The following is a 16942-nucleotide window of genomic DNA, read 5'->3' on the forward strand; positions in this document are numbered from 1 at the left end:
CCCGCGGGTCGGGGAGCCGGGGAGCCGGGCCCGCGGGCCGGGGAGCTGGGCCCACGGGCCGGGGAGCCGGGGGGCCAGGCCCGCGGGCCGGGGAGCCGGGCCCGCGGGGCTGGGAGCCGGGCCGGGCCCGTGGGGCTGGGAGCCGGGAGCCGGGGGGTGCACCGGGCCGCCGGGGGTGGTCGGCCGGGGCTGGCACCCCAGGGCCCGAGCCGACCCAGGCTGGAGCCGCCGGGGGAGCCAGCTTGGGCTGGGCTGGGCTGCGCCTCCTCCCCCCCACACCGCCCCTTACCTGCTTCAGGCTTCCCGCGAATTAAATGTTCGCGGGAAGCAGGGGAGGGGGAGGAGACTTTGGGAGGGGGCGGAGTTGGGGTGGGGGCGGGGCTGGGGGCGGGGCCGGGGCCCCCGGGAGTGTCCTCCATTAGGAGGCACAAAATATGGTAACCCTAATTTTCTGCCAAATAAAATCTAAGAAGTGGGTGTTTAGTTCAAAGCCTACAGTTACTCTGGTACATCTCTCTCTGTCTCGCTCTCTCTCCTCCGCCCTCCCCCCAAAGGGGCCCTGTTATAAAGGGGAGGGATAGCTCAGTGGTTTGAGCATTGGCCTGCTAAACCTAGGGTTGTGAGTTTAATCCTTGAGGGGGCCATTTAGGGAACTGGGGTAAAAATCTGTCTGGGGATTGGTCCTGCTTCAAGCAGGGGGCTAGACTAGATGATCTCCTGAGGTCCATTCCAACCCTGATATTCTATATAGCTAAAACTGTAATAAAGATGAAAGATAACAAAAAGGGATTAACAGAACCAGCAAACATGACATTTATCCCATAGGATTTTGTTCATAAATACAGTTAGAATAAATATATTTGACTTCCCTTTGCAGCAACTATTTGCAAAGAATGATAATATTCAGGAAGGCTGTGTTCTCTGCCTGGGCCTACTAATGAATGGGATATGAGGTTTATTTTGATTTAATTAATTGAAGGAGCTTAGAGCTCATGAAAGTCAGAAATTAATATTTAATCTAAGCACTTTTCCAGTAGATGCTTTCCAGGCTCACTTTAATAGCTCGCCCAATGCACTGCATTTCTGACCAGCACTACCTCTCCTAGTCCTGGGCCTCTGGTGAGCAGATCTTTCTAACAGTCCATATTGTGTGGCAGTTTTATGATGCAAACAAGGGGGCTAACATGAGCTCTGAGAGGCAGAATTAGCTAGTGGGCTGACCAGGGGGGCTGAGTGCTAGGAACTCCAGAATTCTGGCTCTGACAAGGATTTGCTGGCTGGCTTTAGACAAGTCATTTAATCTCCTTATTTCTTGTTCCCCCATCTGAAGAATGGGGATACCAATGCTCATCTGTCTCTTTCCCTGCCTCCCTCCCAAGATATTATGAAATTAGTTAATGACCAAGCTGTGTTCTGAACTATTATTTCCACATATATCCCAAACTGAGATTTGAACTTGTTTTTACAGAAATGGGAGAGAGAGATACACAGAGCTGGTTACTATTATTTAGGTCACATTAGCATCTTGGCATTTTCCAACCAGCAAGGAAGACACAGTTCTTGTTCCAAAGACAGTGTAGCATCTGACAGGCAAGAGGTGGGAAAGGGGATACAACATACAACCCAGGTGATCAGGGTGATGACAGGCACAAGTCCTATTTCTTTACAAATATGAAACTTGTAAGTTAAACGTTAAGTTGCCCTTCCTCCACAATACTGCCTTCTTGTCTCTCTTCCACACCAAAACCCAGTTTTTGATACCTCATGCCCTGTCCTCCCAACATTTGACATCTTCCCGCCACTAAATGAGTGTTTAACTCATAAGAAAAATACATGAAACAAATAAGTAGATGACTTAGACAGTTTCTTGTAAACATCTTGGAAGAAGTAAGTTGTGAGGAAGGATTTAAGACCTTGATTCAGCAAAGTGCTTAAGCAGATACTTAAGAAATCCATCCCTATTCAGCAAAGCACTTGTGCAAGTGCTTAAATGAGGAGAGGTTATTAGAACTGGTCAATAATATTTCAACATGACTTTGTTCCATCAAAATATATAGGCTGGTGGCTAGAGCACTTGCCTGAGATGTGTTTGTATCTCTCTGGCCTGGCCCACAAAATGTTTAATTACTTTTACAAAGTGGAATAGCTCCAACAGGAAAGACTGGGAGAGAAACTGATTCTATAGCCTGGTGGTTAGGATGCTGACTGGGAATGTGGGAGACCCATGTTTTATTGGTTACTGGCCAGTCCTAGAGATTGGCTTTGCAGTAGCTCAGGAAGGTCCTGATCCAACAAACCACTTAATCACATGTTTAACTTTAAGCACTTGAGTACTTCCATAGGCTACCCTTCAGCCTGCTTCAGTGCCTTATTCGAACAGGGCTTTCTTGAGCTGGTCTGCAAACCACTGACCTCTCCCCATGTAAGTGTGTGGTTAATGCTTTGCTGAATCTTAAAACTTTCCCCAAGACTCACATTTCCCAAGATGCTTACAAGAAACTTGCTAATTAAATCACCTACTTATTACTTTATTTAATAAGTCTGTGTTCTATGCATAGTGGATGGGGTAGAAAAAAGTGTGAAGATAGTTGTGAGAGAAGCAGAGCCCTCTCTGCATTATCCTTCTTTGAAAAATATAGATATAAGAAAGGCTGAAGTACAGAATTCAGAATGACAACAGTTACAATTTCTGAGTAGTCTGGTTACACCAAATATTGAATGAAATATCATGAAGTAGAAGAGCAAATGCAGCTCCTAGCAGCTATTTATTCAGTGCCTTAAAGAAATGTAGCAATAGAACAAAGTGAAGAATTTCCCATCAGAATAGTTTTCTGGAGCAAACTGACATTTACCAGATTGGATGAAAAGTTAACTTTGCGATTATTGTGCAAGAGAACAAAAGCTCCAGTGCTTTTAACTTCCTGTGTCGTTGTCCAGATGAAAGGCCCATTGCTAGGTGAACTGCAACAAAAGGTGGAGGAGACTGAATTGTTGAAGATGGAGCTACAGATGTTGGAGACTGAGAGAGTTAGGCTGTCACTGGTGGAAGAAAAGCTCATGGATGTTTTACAACTTCTTCAACAACTTCAAGACCTGGTATGGCAAGAAAGTAGTCCAAAGAACGAGAACTGAACTGAAAAGGATGTTTGTACCTTACATTCAAATGCAAGAGTTCCCTTGCATGCAAGACACACAGCTGCACAGCTTTGCCACTGGAACCATCAGCTCCAATGGTTGCATTGCAGCAAAGACGAAAAGCCTAGAAGCTCTTACTTGTGACTTTCCAGTATAGATCTCCAAACTCTCCCCTCCCTCCAAACAAAAGTTTGGAATCATAGTAGTTTCAGATTTTCTAAAAATGCACTAAATCAGGTCCAAGCCCCTTTCAGAGCAGGATTTAGTCCTCCAGAAGAAAATGCATCAAATATTAAATTGATAGCGTAAGACCCCCCAAACACCCAGTACATCTAAGATGCTGTTCTTTGGGATCATACCTACATCACTGCATGGATTGCTCTGCAATATGAATTTGTAAGGATTAGTCAATATTTGCAGAACCACATCATGATATTTTCTCAAAGGCTGGGCGTAGGTTCTCTTTATTTCAACTGTCTTCTGGAAGGAGTCTGCTGGCTTTCCACACTGCCCCAGCTTTAGAAATAAATGCCCTCACATCAGACTGACTTCTCTCTCCATTTGGAGTCTCTAGAGTGCACAAGTTAGGCCTGCTTGCCCCCACATCCACAGGAGATATTTTTGGGAATGGGTTAGTGGCAGCCTGACTGCCTTCAATTCAGTAGAAACAGGTCTGAGAAATACTTGTCTGATCCTATTGCCACTACTTTAAAAGGCCTTTGCCTGGCACACTCCAGAATGCACCATGCATAGGTTATGCACCACTCACACATCCACATTTTATTGAAAAAAAGAAATGTAGGAACATAATCCTCCCTTACATTCCTATAACTCTTTTTATTCCCAAGCACTGAAATACCAGCCTGATGTACAGTCAGTGCTGGGCTGAAATGTAGCAGCCAGCGACATTACACAACAGTTCCTCAGTCTTCTAGCACATCTAACTGTATCATATAGGGACACTAGTGTAGCGAGAAGAGTACAACTTACTGAAGGAGCAAACCTACTTCCTGCAGCACCAGAGATGTTTTTGAGAAGCGTCTCATCCAAGTATTAACTCAGACAGGGGCTATTTAGTTAATCAGAGCTGATGGAATCACAGCACAAAGTGGTTCTTATTTAAAATGTGATGGGTCAGTCCTTCTTAAAAAGCTATTTTAAACCCCTGCTTCAGGCGGAGGGGAGTGGTGAGAATTAGCCAAGAGATGAGCAAGCTGGATAAGCTGTTGAACATGGGGTATGTTAGGAGCTGTACAAGTCTGCATTGCACTTTTAGGAGTTAATTTTTTGGATTAGGATTCAGGGTGTCTCCTGAATTTTCAGCAGAGCTGTACACTGTGTATTTAATTAGATTATTTGCGCACATAATGACTTCACCATGTCTGAAGTGTGCTGGTGTTCTACGCCTGACTCTGGGGAACAAATGCAGTATCTCAAATTATGTTACCTTACTTTAGTGCTTGGCATAGCCCATTTTATTTTCACATCCCAAGTCTGACACTGCTTGCCACATGGATCAATAACAATCCAATCCAATGAAGGATGTACTGTTAAGCTGGCAAAGAATGACTGATTGTGATTGACAGCGGGCATAAGAACTTTCCGTGTCAAGACTGCGACATGTCATTCACTGGTCAGAAGTGTTGTTGAAAATCATTCCAGCTGAGGAGATGATCCATCACGCAATATGCTACATTGTTGTGAAAATACTGCTTGATGCTAATCATTGCTGGAAATATGCCTTTGTGTGTGGCCATGTTCCCTAGCTCCAGTGAATAAAGATGTTAATGAAAAAGATAATTTACAGGATCCCCTGTAGAGCCTGAAGAACATCCCATAGAGTCCTATGGAGGAGGTACGTTAGACAGATGAATGAGGAACTACAGTTACAGATGAATAAGCTTTTAAGGCTATATTGCCTCTGTAAATTCACCCTTATGGATACAGCATTCCCAGCATTACACAAGTGCAGGAACCTTCTAGAAAGCTGGGCCAGTCTGGAGCCAAATAAACATCCTCTTGCAGCATTGAATGTTCAGAACAGAGGTTATTCGAAGGGTCATGCAGTCCCAAACACCTGAGTTCCTGTTTTCACTAAGTCCAAGGGCTATAGACCAGTAGGACTCTGAAGAGGAGGGGAAGGTGGATGGGACATGTGAATAAGCAGATGCAATAACACTTGAACTGCAGTTGTGAGTTGTGCAGTTGTCTTTTTTCAGGAATTGCTTCTGCCTATTGCCACTCCTTGGAGTTTAATCAAAACATCTTGCCCTCTCAGGTAGGTGGGCTGAGGGTGCTAGTTAAACAGACTGCAGGACTGCCTCTCCCCCAAATGAGAATTAGGTACCAAGTTAAGAGAGTGGTGCTTTCAAAACACCATGTGGCAGCCTCAACCATTTTTAAAACGGAATCATTACAAAGGCAGGCCAGCTAAGCTGCCTTAGCCCTAAAAACTGGAGATACTCTCAATAATGTTTAATAGATCTCAATAGACAGCAGCCAAGAGAGGGCTGATTAAGGACCTTCCCCAGCTGTTTCTCCTGAACAACACATGCAGTAACTGCCCCTAGTTTGTGTGTGCTTAAAATGGTATCATACGTTTCTGAAAATAGGTGGGGGGGACCTATTTCTGAAGCTTCACCCACAATCCATGTATTTGTATTGCCCATCTTTCAACACACAAGGGCTTTGCATGAGCCTGGCCAGGCCTTTGATAGTCCTGAGCATGCCTATCTCCTGCTTGCATTCCATGATAAGCACGTGCATATGGATTTTCATGGCCACATGCTTTTGAAAGCTCAGCCCTGTACTCTCCATTTCCCTTTGAACTATTGCAGATTCTGACTCAAAGATTGAAAAAGATTCCAAAATAAGACACCATGTTATGAGGAATTAATTTTGTTTTCATTTTCAAATGCAAATCCGCTGTACATATATTTAGATTTTGTTGTTTATATTAAGCTGGTCAGGGAGTTAATTGTTCCATGATATTGTTTTGTGTTTTAAAGAGCATATCTAAGCGCGCCTTGGGGAAAATCTTGCTGAGCACTTTGGAATCCTGTCGTGACCCCCAACATGGTAAGAAAGTAAAATACGTATGAAGAATAAGAAGTGTGCAAAGTACATTTGTAATTCAGAGTCACTTGGGAGGCAGATTATATACCTTGTAAACAGTAGACAGAAAAGCAAAAAGTCACTCACTTTCAAATGGGGGGAAATTACTATGCAAGACCCGTACTAAAGCTGAAGGCTTCAAATCTTTGAAATTACAGAAACTGGGGCATCATGCCAAATTTTACCCTTAAGGTGAATTCTTAATCCCATTGAAATCAATAGGAGCCATCTGCACACATCCAAGGGCAGAAATTGCCCACAGGGCCAGATTTTGCCTTCTAAACACAGCAGTGTGGTTGCACAGATATCAGAGAGCAGAATGTGGACTCCTCCTTTTTAGACTGACCACTCATCAACATTTACAATTCCATTGTCTAGAGCTCTTCTCTGCCTGACATAAAGAGAAGGTACAAAGGAAAGCAGCATCTTTCAGTAAAGTCAGTGGCTCTCCTTTAATAGCAGCCTTTTGTGTTCTTGTTACGAAAATTAAACTTGCAAACTCATCTCCCCGGACAATAGCCCACTGTGCAGGAGCTGCATATGGAAGAACCATGCAGGCTTCACAGCCTGGAGGTTTAAATTTGATTACTTTGTCCCTGTTAGCAGAGCTTTTGCATTTTCCTTCTTCAAAGAAGCTGGCATACTGTACCCAGTCAGTTTGCATAGGAAGACTGCCTGTAGGGGCTTTTAATAGGCAGAGAGGGGTCAAAGAAGAGATAATGAAAGGGTAGATGCAGCCTGAGGGTTTGTTCTGCAGAATACTACAAACAGTAATTCAGGGAAAGTAACATGTACAAAACGCGCTGGTTTCCACGGAGCCTTCTTGCCATACAAAAGGCTTGTCATTAGCATGCAGTGATTCAGTGTCCAGACATTCTCGAACAAAGTGGTGCCGCTCCAGCCTGAGTGTCCTGGGAACAGAGGGAAATGGCACAGCAAGCCCTTCTCCCGCCCCCAATGCACACACACAGAAGGCAGCCATACCTGAGCTGTAGGCCTGGGGAGCAAAAGAGAGGTGGTAGCTAGTGCCCTCAGAAGTATTAGCAGCGCCAGTGAGTACAGAGGAAGTGTTGGCAGTGCTCCATCTTATAGGATAGCTGTCCAGCACTTCCCACAGCACCCAGGAGGTATTAGACCTACCTAACAGGGAAATAATTACTCCAAGCAGTGTCGCTGAGGCAATGTGCCCACTCCCTAACTCTAGCACAGCTCGGCCTCCAGAGATGCATAATTGAGAACCAAAGTATTTAACGAGGGAAAGCTGATGAAGCCCAAATCAATATATTCTCTATCTGTTCTGCATCACTTTTGCTATAAACTCCCTATGTTTCCTCTGCTTTGGATTTCCTGGCTTTGCACTTGATGTGACATGAGCTGCTTTCCAAAATCTCTGTAGTCAAACATTCTCTCACTGTGTGAGAATGTTATGCCAATAGCTGATTCGATTAGCTACATTTCGTTGATGTGACTTGAATCCAGTCTCCATTTGAATGATGAGTAGGTATTTAGACCAGCAGGGTGTACCCAGCCTTCAGGGATGGATTTCAAAAAGTTTAACTGCTGATGCAGTGCAGCACACAGACAGCCAATACATTTCAAAAATCAGTCTCTGTTTACACAAGGATGAAGGGATTTAATGGGCAGAGAGTTTGCAGTAGGAGGAACTGAAGAAGACTCAGTCCCTGTGTACTGTTCCATTCTGTGTCCCTTTGATATGCAGAATAATTCATTCTCTGGTCTCCAAATTCAGAATTCTATATTTGAAATTGTTAAACTGCATCTTCCTGGCTTTGTCAATATGCTAATATATTTCGTAATTTTCTTTTAAAGGAAAAGCCCACATTCTTGAGGTCCTAGATACTCTCTACCATGAGCTGGCTGCCTGTGAACTCCTACAAAGCAAGCCTCTAGAAAAAGCTCAAAGTCACCAGTCCTTGTCTAACCCACTGGTTATCTCTTGTTGAGCAACAGTGCCATCTACAGTTCATCGTGATTAGTCAAGTATCTAAAATCTTACCATGTTAAACAGAGGGTGGAAGAATAAGATTGCCAGATTTGGAGGAGTTCAATAATAAAGGGACAAGTTAGGACAACTAAGCCATGAAATCACAGATATACTGCTCTGGGAAGACCTCTAATTCCTCAGCTAACTTCGCAGCTGTCCTCTATAAGTGTTCATATTTCATGAGAATTACTTAATGATGTCCATCTCTGAAGCCTGACAACCACCGCATTATGGCATTGTAACTGTACCAGTTCACCAAATGAACAGTATTATAAATGCACTGACCAGCTCTATAGAGGAAAACCCCAAGCTGAATAGCTGATTGTCGATTAGCTAGAGATTTTTCCTCTTCTGATAGCTGAACCAGTACATTAAATAGTGGAAGACAGACTAACTGGCTGACACATGTTGTTTTATTAAAGTACAAGAGACAAAATTGCTGTATTATAAAGATATATGCACACCAGTATATGCCAGTAGGGCAAGTTAAAGACCCATGTATAAATGTATGTGTTTGTGATTGTGAGTATATATCTTATTTAACTCTAGAGATACATTTATGTTTCTGTTCATGCGGATTTTGTATTTGTAATTACAAATCCATTAGAAGTGTGATTATGTTTTGATATTAATCTGTAACTGTCCTTGCTGATTATAATCTTAGATTTTATGTTAAACATAAAATTGCTGGGAAAAAAGTGAAGAATGATCTTGTTCCCCAAGTTGCCAGGAACTGGGAAGGCTGCAGAGACAGGGAGTGAAAGGAAGAAAGCTTCATATTACTCTTTCACCAACCAACTAGCAAATGATATACATGTAAGACATTCCCACCCCAGATAGTCTAAGTGAGATTGTAAAGATACAAAGCAAGGCCTCATTTGCAGGCAAAGGGCTTGATGGAAGTAAAATGTTGGACATGCTCATGAAAGCATAAATTCTGGTCAGTAATAAGAGAATTCCCAGGGACAAATATAAGAGGACAGTGTGTTGCGAAGTTGCTGTTGCTTCCTCACTCAATCATCAACAGAAGAAAATAAAAGGCAAAGCTCTTAAGACATTCTGCTGAATCTGTGTAATGAAAAAAGACGTACAGTAGGCTCTTCTGGGAATATGAAGAGAACTGGATTTACCTGAGATAACGCAGGGAACAAAAGGAGACAACTGAATTTAAAATTATGCAGATTAGAAACCACAGCCTTCCTAGGAAAAAGGTTTTTAGAGAAGGGCTACTAAGAGGATCAGAGGAATGGAAAATCTACCTTAGTAGAGGAGACTCAAGGAGCTCAGCTTGTTTAGTCTCACCAAACGAAGGTTGAAGGGAGATATGATTGCTCTTTCTAACCACATCAGAGGGATAAAACACCAGGGAGGGAGAGGAGTTATTTAAGTTAAGCACCAACATTGACACAAGAACAAATGGATATACACTGGCCATCAACAAGTTTAGGCTTGAAATTAGACAAAGGTTTCTAACCAGAGGAGTGAAGTTCTGCAACAGCCTTTCAAGAGAAGTAGTGAGGGGCAAAAAAGCTAACTTGTTTTAAGACTAAGCTTGATAAGTTTATGGAAGGGATGGTATGATGAGGTTGCATGCAATGGCATATGGCCCATATGCAACTGCTATAGCAAATATCTCTAATGGCTGGAGATGGGACATTAAATGGGGAAGGGTCTGACCAACTACAGAGAATTCTTTCCCAGGTGTCTGGCTGGTGAGTCTCACCCACATGCTCCAGGTGTAACTGATCACCACATTTGGGGACAGGAAGCAATTTTCAGATTAGCAGAGACCTTAGAGGTTTCTTCACCTTCCTCTGCAGCATGGGGCATGGTTTACTTGCAGGTTTATACTAGAGTAAATGGTGGATTCTCTGGTACTTGAAGTCTTTAAATAATGATTTGAGGCTTTCAGTAACTCAGCCAGGAGGTTATGTGCCTGTTACAGGAGTGGCTGGGTGACGTTCTGTGGCCTGCGATCTGCAGGAAGTCAGACTAGATGATCATGATGATCCCTTCTGGCCATAACATCTATGAGTCTATAGCAAAATGGCTCAAACCACAATCCCATTTATTTTGTGGGGTTTTTTATTTTGTAGTCCTTCATTTTCAGACCACATTGTGCTTATTGTGCAGGTGGATCACATCATCTGTGTACTTTCCATCCAAAACTGTACATGACGCTATATCATTAGCAATGTGTTCATAACAAAAATTTGCAATAGATATTTTCCACTCCTTTCGGGGAAGAAAAAGGGTATGGAAACAGTGAGCCAAATTCTGTCTTGTGTTGCACCAGTGTTACTTCAGTAGGGTTACTGTGGATTTACACTGGGATAGCAGAGAGCAAAATTTGGCCCAGTGAATATACATTTTTACATACATGCACATGCAAAATTAGACTTAGAGCTTCTCTACATGGTGGGGTAATGCTTTCTACAGGGGTTTGATTTCTACAGCATACTAGCATCTTGCACATTAATTGGTTGATGCAGACCCTGCTGGTGCACACTAAAAGTTCCCTAATGCACTTTAATGTAATACTATTTCAAACTGCACAGCATTAAAGCGCACCCAGCGGGGTCTCCACCCAATCCATTAATTCACAATACATTAGGGTGCTTTAGAAATCATACCTCTACAAAGCACCCATCACGTAGACAAAGCCACAGATAGAGAGACAGTCGCAGTATAGGAGTCATCTTGCAGGCAGGGAAACTATGTACAAATATACAACAATGAAATATCAGATAAAAAGGGCACCATGTATTTCCTGTTTGTGTTCATTTCCTCCAAAGGCCAGAACAATGAACCAGATCCTGCCCTGTGCATGCATTAAGAGGCAGAATTTGGTTTAGCATGACTGCTGCAAAATCCTTAAATACTGAACAGTAATTGTGTGTGTATTTGGTGGAAAAGGTGTGTAGGGAATCTGTTTATAATGCAAGTACATACCTGACTATATACTCCCGCAAATGTGGAAGGTATCTTCAGTTCCTTGAATGTGTATTACTAATAAGCTGTGTTTGGAGGATGGGGATGGGGACGAATACTATAATTTTTTTCTGCCATTGGTTTCTACTTCACTTTCTAACATAGCCTAGGTATATAAAACATTAAGTAGTCTGTTGTCCCAATTAGAAACTGAAGGAGCAGTGTAACTTAGATGCCCTGTAGCACAGACAAACAGCAATTAAGGTTAATTGGAGACAGAAAAGGTGTCTCTGTAATACAAGTTATTGCTGCCGCTAAGAGTAAGGTAAAAAGCAGGTGCTAACAGGAAGCTTTTGCTAATTTCATTGGAATGTAATGATTAGGTCAACATGGGAAGTAAAGGAATCTTGCCATGTGAAACTGTTTCCCCTTTATGGTAATATTATCTAATTGTAAAAGAAATGGATCTCTCAGAGGTACCGTTTGTTTGTTCTAGTCATCAGGGTGTCCTGGCTGGTCCTATTGCTATTGGAACAAAATCTTGTCATCAGCATAACTGGACAGAATGCTTGGCCAATCCCTCTAAACCGGGATAGTCCAAGTACATCAGATCTTCCTAGTGAAAGAGGAATATTTAAAAAACAAACATTTAATATTGAATAAGATTGGATTTACTGTATCTCCATAGGCAGACTGCTGTCTTCATATAGACTGAATGGCATTTCCATCACCAGCCCACTGCATGCTGAATGTCTGAGGCAAAGCAGGGCACTGGTGATGCAGGAGAGCTACTTTGGTGGCCTAAAAAAAAGGGAAATTAAAATGCATTTTAATGCTTTTCCATTAAATATTTTTATACTCAGATCGAGTCAGTTGAAAGGGTGGATGAGGTTCCCAAACACTTCACACAAAGCTGGGCCAACTTATGGTTTTGCATCAAATGCATGAAAATTCAACAACTACTACTCAAAACCAGATGGAGCTTATCAGTTTCACTAGTTATCTGGAGTTTGTTCAAACCGCAATCTCCAAGTGAAACTCAAGTGGGAGGAAAGGCTGTGCACAAAGCCACACAGATTGTAACCAAAGGAAACAGTCACACTACCCCCAGTGAAGAAACCAGTGTTGCCAACTCTGACCAATTTATTACAAGTTTTCTGATATTTGGCTGTCTTCTGAAAGCCCCATCCCTCAGAGTCAAGTGGGAGAATCTCAGCTTTTAATAAAACAAAAAGAAAGGAAGTTTCTTACCTTTAGGACTGCAGGAAAAATTTGAAAACATGACCAGAGTATATCTTTAAGGCTCAGAAGAGAGAAGAAAAAAAAAAAACACATTTTTTTTTTTTTTTAAATCTCATGGGTGTTTGGGAACTTGACTTATAACTTTCGAACACAGAGTTGGCAATACTGCAAAACCTGCACATTTCACACCAGTTTTCAAGCCTCAGAACAGTTGTTATACACACCCTTGACTGATGTGTGACCTTAGTAGGACTGCAAAATAAACTGCTTCTGAACTGTTTTATCAGCGCCCTCACAGTATCATGCTCTGCACCCACTCTTGTGGCACAAGATGGTATAACCAGTACTTTGTGGTTGTGTGAAAGACTCTCAAGTTTTAAAACCAACCTTGTTAAAAAAATACAACCTTTTCCCTCACCCTAAAAAAAATAAATACACAGGATTTAAATGCAGATCCCTCTTCCCTCTCCCCCCCTTCCAAAAAAACCCAAAACTAAGAAATAAAGCTACAAGTCCAGGACCAAATTCTTGCATGCAATGTAGTACAGGATTGTTGCCCTCTGCTTTGCTGTAGCAGCTGCCCAGGCCTTGCAGGTCAACTTCCCAGTGCAGGAGAAATCAGTAACGAGAAATCTGGATATATTCTAGGTGTACAAGTGCAAACTATCCTGCTGCTTGCCCAGCTCTCTCTACCTAGAACTCTGTGTAACAGAATGACCACCACAACACAGCATCTTCCCAATACTGAACATTTGCTCACACACTAAGAAAAGGAACTTGGAATACTATGTGTAACAGTTCTACCAGGTGACACCTACTGTAACAATATAGTTTGGCTCTATTGTTATGCAAATGGAGACTCCCTCACTCTAAAGTAGACTCCTACTATAATTGGAGACCCACCCTCACATCAAACAGTTCTAGATTAATGTATACATTTGTATTAGCAAGACTTTCTTATAAACCTCCTTCTGCAAGCCATGCTGAGCAATACCCAACGTGTGTGGGTTACTTAGGCCTTGTCTAAATGAGAAAGTTGTACAAATTTAACTAAATTGGTTTAGAAACTGATGAGTGTCCACACAAGGGGATTGCACCAATTTAATTGGGGTTTGCACCAATTTAGTTACATCTATAGAATTTTTCATCATCATTTAACGTATTTAAGTTCCTCTCTCCCCCCTTCCACGCTTATTTCTGATTCTATTAGGAGTAGATAGTAAAGAGGTTTGTTTTCTCCCCAACTGTATCTGTTGAGTGAAACATCCTGTCATCTCAAAATTTGGACACTTCCTCAACCAGTTTTTCCCCATAGCTAATTCTACTGGCCTTTCCCTCTTCTTCCATCACCAATCCTCAGAAAAATAAATTCACAACCTGCCAGGTTTAACTCTGACCCTGATGCACCCAATCATCTCTTGCACGGCTGCTTAAAGCTCTCTCACCATTCTCAAATCTTCACCCCAGCAAGTGTCAAGGAACTTGTCCTTTTACCTGCAAATTTGCATCTCCTGGAACTGACAGCTTGGCTCTTATAGACTTTCCGTATTACGATTTTGTATACATTTCCAGCAGTGCAAAAGACCGACACACACCTCTCTCACACATTCCTCTGGGGAATACTACAGAAGAATTAGAAGGGAAGACCCTGAAAGAGCTATACTCTGTTTCACTGATGGCAGCCATGATTTATATGTCTGTATTCTTCAGGATGCATGCTAAGATACTTGCCACAGAAACAGATTCAAACTTATCACCCACCTGGCTTTGGCCCCAAATGTTAAATGAAAGTCTTATTTTCTACCAATTTCTTTACAGATGGTCCAGATAATATGGTATCAAGTAAGTTTACTGCACAGTACATATACATTTATTTTCCCTAAATTCAGGAACCTATTTCTTTTTTAGCCCGATCTTCTCTTCTCTACAGACTGCCATGTTAAACATTTCTCAGCTATTCCAATTTACTTTTTGATTACTGGACGTCTTCACCCAAGTAAATCTTCCCAATACTTCATTCAAGTCTTGCTTCTGATCACTCTTCTCGATAACTTTGCCTAATTTCCTCTCCCATCCCACCATTTCTCTCCTTCTCCCATGCACTCTGTTTTCTTTGCAGATTATTCCAGAAAGCTGAGGGCAGCGGCATAGATGTGAGATCATCTCTGTAGGGGAACTGAGTGAAAGAAAAGTTCTTTATCTTTTTCTATTCCATCACAATAGTTATTCTCCTCATGAAGAAAGTTACATGTATTATAGTCAGTATAACCAAGGGAATGGAACGGCTAGGCAAGGCAGCTGGTGTGCTGTGACTGCTGCTCATTACACTAATCTTCATGGCCTCACCGCTACTTCCTGTGTGTTTGTTGAATCCACTTGTTGCGTCTCATCGCATACATCAATTGTAAGCTCTCTTGGGCAGGGACCCTCTTTTTATTGTGTTGTACATGTGTATATAGTGCCTAGTGCAACTGGGCCCTAATGCCTGACTAGATGCTACTACAGTGCAACAGTAAATAATAAGGAACAGTGCTTCCAGGGCCTTGTCCTTTTCAATATTTTTGCCTCAGGAAAGAAAAAAAAACAAAAAACAAGAAAAGAAATGGTCTTTGCTAGAATGTGGTCAGACTTCCTTGGGCTTAATGAATCAAAATAAGTTCTCTACAGTCCCAGAGTCAAATTGGTTTCATGAGTAGCTACTATTTAATGATCCAATATCATTTACATTAAAAATGGAAGTTTGCCTCAGCACAGAAATCAGAGCATTTCTCCCACTGAGCTCCAAAGTGCTCACCTACCCCCCGAGTCCTCCTAATTAACTTTATTCTCCACACACTCTCTTCCTTCCATTACCTTTCTCACTCCTGGCTAATCAGTGGCTCCAAAATGGTCAACGTACAAGTTGTATTCTTCCATTATAATTTCCTCCTACCAGTATTTCTAATCTATAGGAAATATAAATTATTGGCAGATTAAAGTCCACCTGACACAGCAGGTTATTCCATAACTGCCTATTGCAGAGTTTCTTGACCCTCCACTAAAGTATACCTCTACCTCAATATAACACTGTCCTCGGGAGCCAAAAAATCTTACCGTGTTATAGGTGAAACCGTGTTATATCGAACTTGCTTTGATCCACCAGAGTGCACAGCCCCGCCCCCCTGGAGCACTGCTTTACCGCGTTATATCCGAATTCGTGTTATATCGGGTTGCGTTATATCGAGGTAGCAGTGTATATAGTATTGGGCCCTGTCACAGACAGGACACTTGGTCTGATCAGTAGGACAACTTCTATATTCCTAAATGTTCCAAAAAGATTGGTGGAGCTTGTACACATTTCAGGAACTAAATAGTTCTTTTGTTTTTGCATATAAAAGCTTGCATAAATGAAGCCACCACCCAGGTGGTACAGACTGTTAATCCACTATACGGTATGTTTGAATTATGACAGTGAGACTGCAAATGCTTTTAGACTTCGGTCTTTGTTTTAGTTTTTCTGGTAAAATAAAAACAACACTTTAAAATAATGGTGCATTAAGCAGACTTCCTTGCAAGTAAGTATGACAAAACACTCAGCATGTGTGAGACATCACATTACCACCCAAAGAGTTTGCTATAAAGGTAATAATTTCATGGAGGTTTAAGCCTTTTAAAATCTACCTCAATTTATTTGCTTTATAATCTACACATAATTCAGCATTACACAAAACTAGTACAGTGCCCTTCTTAGTGTGGAATTTAATTGAATACCATTTTTCTTTCCTGAAATATCATTTGCTTTTCCAGAGGCCTGGATTTTCAGCGTTCTTGTCATGTTTCTGTTCTACATCTTTTGACCCTTTGTAACTCATCAGCATAATCACCTATATCTAGTGCTACCTGATGGGGTACCAATGCAGCCTTTAAGGGCAACTGTGAAGAAAAAAATATGTAGGGCTGTCAAAAGATTAATAAAATTAATCACAATTAATTGTGAGATAAAAATAATCACGATTAAACAGTTTTAATCGCATTGTTAAACAATAATAGAATACTATTTATATTTTTTTATGTTTTCAAATATATTGATTTCAATTACAACACAATACAAAGTGTACAGTGCTTACTTTATATTATTACAAATATCTGCACTGTAAAAAAGACAGAGTTTTTCACTTCACCTCACACAAGTGCTGTAGTGCAATCTCTATCGTGAAAGTGCAATTCTCAAATGTAGAAATTTTTTTTACATAACTGCACTCAAAAACAAAATAATGTAAAACTTTAGAGCCTACAATTCCACTCAGTCCTACTTCTTGTTCAGCCAATTGCTGAGACAAACAAGTTTGTTTACATTTACAGGAGATAATGCTGCCCATTTTTATTTACAAGGTCACCTGAAAGTGTTTGCATGGCACTGATGTAGCTGGCATTGCAAGGTATTTAGGTGCCAGATATGCTAAACATTTGTATGCCCCTTCATATTTAGGCCAATGCTGAATACAACAGTGCCATGTGAATGCCTGTTTTCACTTT

The 16942-nt window shown here is 41.6% G+C and overlaps 1 protein-coding gene across 2 annotated transcripts in view; it reads left to right on the forward strand.

Moving 5' to 3' along the window:
* The window catches only part of EFCC1 (EF-hand and coiled-coil domain containing 1), a 91592-nt gene extending 82649 nt beyond the window's left edge, over nt 1-8943 (forward strand). Inside the window, exons 6-8 of one of the 2 annotated variants that reach the window (XM_034777095.1) lie at nt 2938-3096; nt 6144-6213; nt 8080-8943. In XM_034777095.1, the coding sequence (XP_034632986.1) occupies nt 2938-3096; nt 6144-6213; nt 8080-8213 (363 nt within the window). In that variant the 3' untranslated portion in view covers nt 8214-8943. The remainder of the gene's footprint in view (nt 1-2937; nt 3097-6143; nt 6214-8079) is intronic. The other variant, XM_034777096.1, reaches the window with a different exon arrangement.
* The last annotated feature ends 7999 nt before the right edge of the window (nt 8944-16942 follow it).

Source organism: Trachemys scripta, chromosome 7, assembly GCF_013100865.1.
Source record: "Trachemys scripta elegans isolate TJP31775 chromosome 7, CAS_Tse_1.0, whole genome shotgun sequence".
NCBI classification, from domain to species: Eukaryota; Metazoa; Chordata; order Testudines; family Emydidae; genus Trachemys; species Trachemys scripta.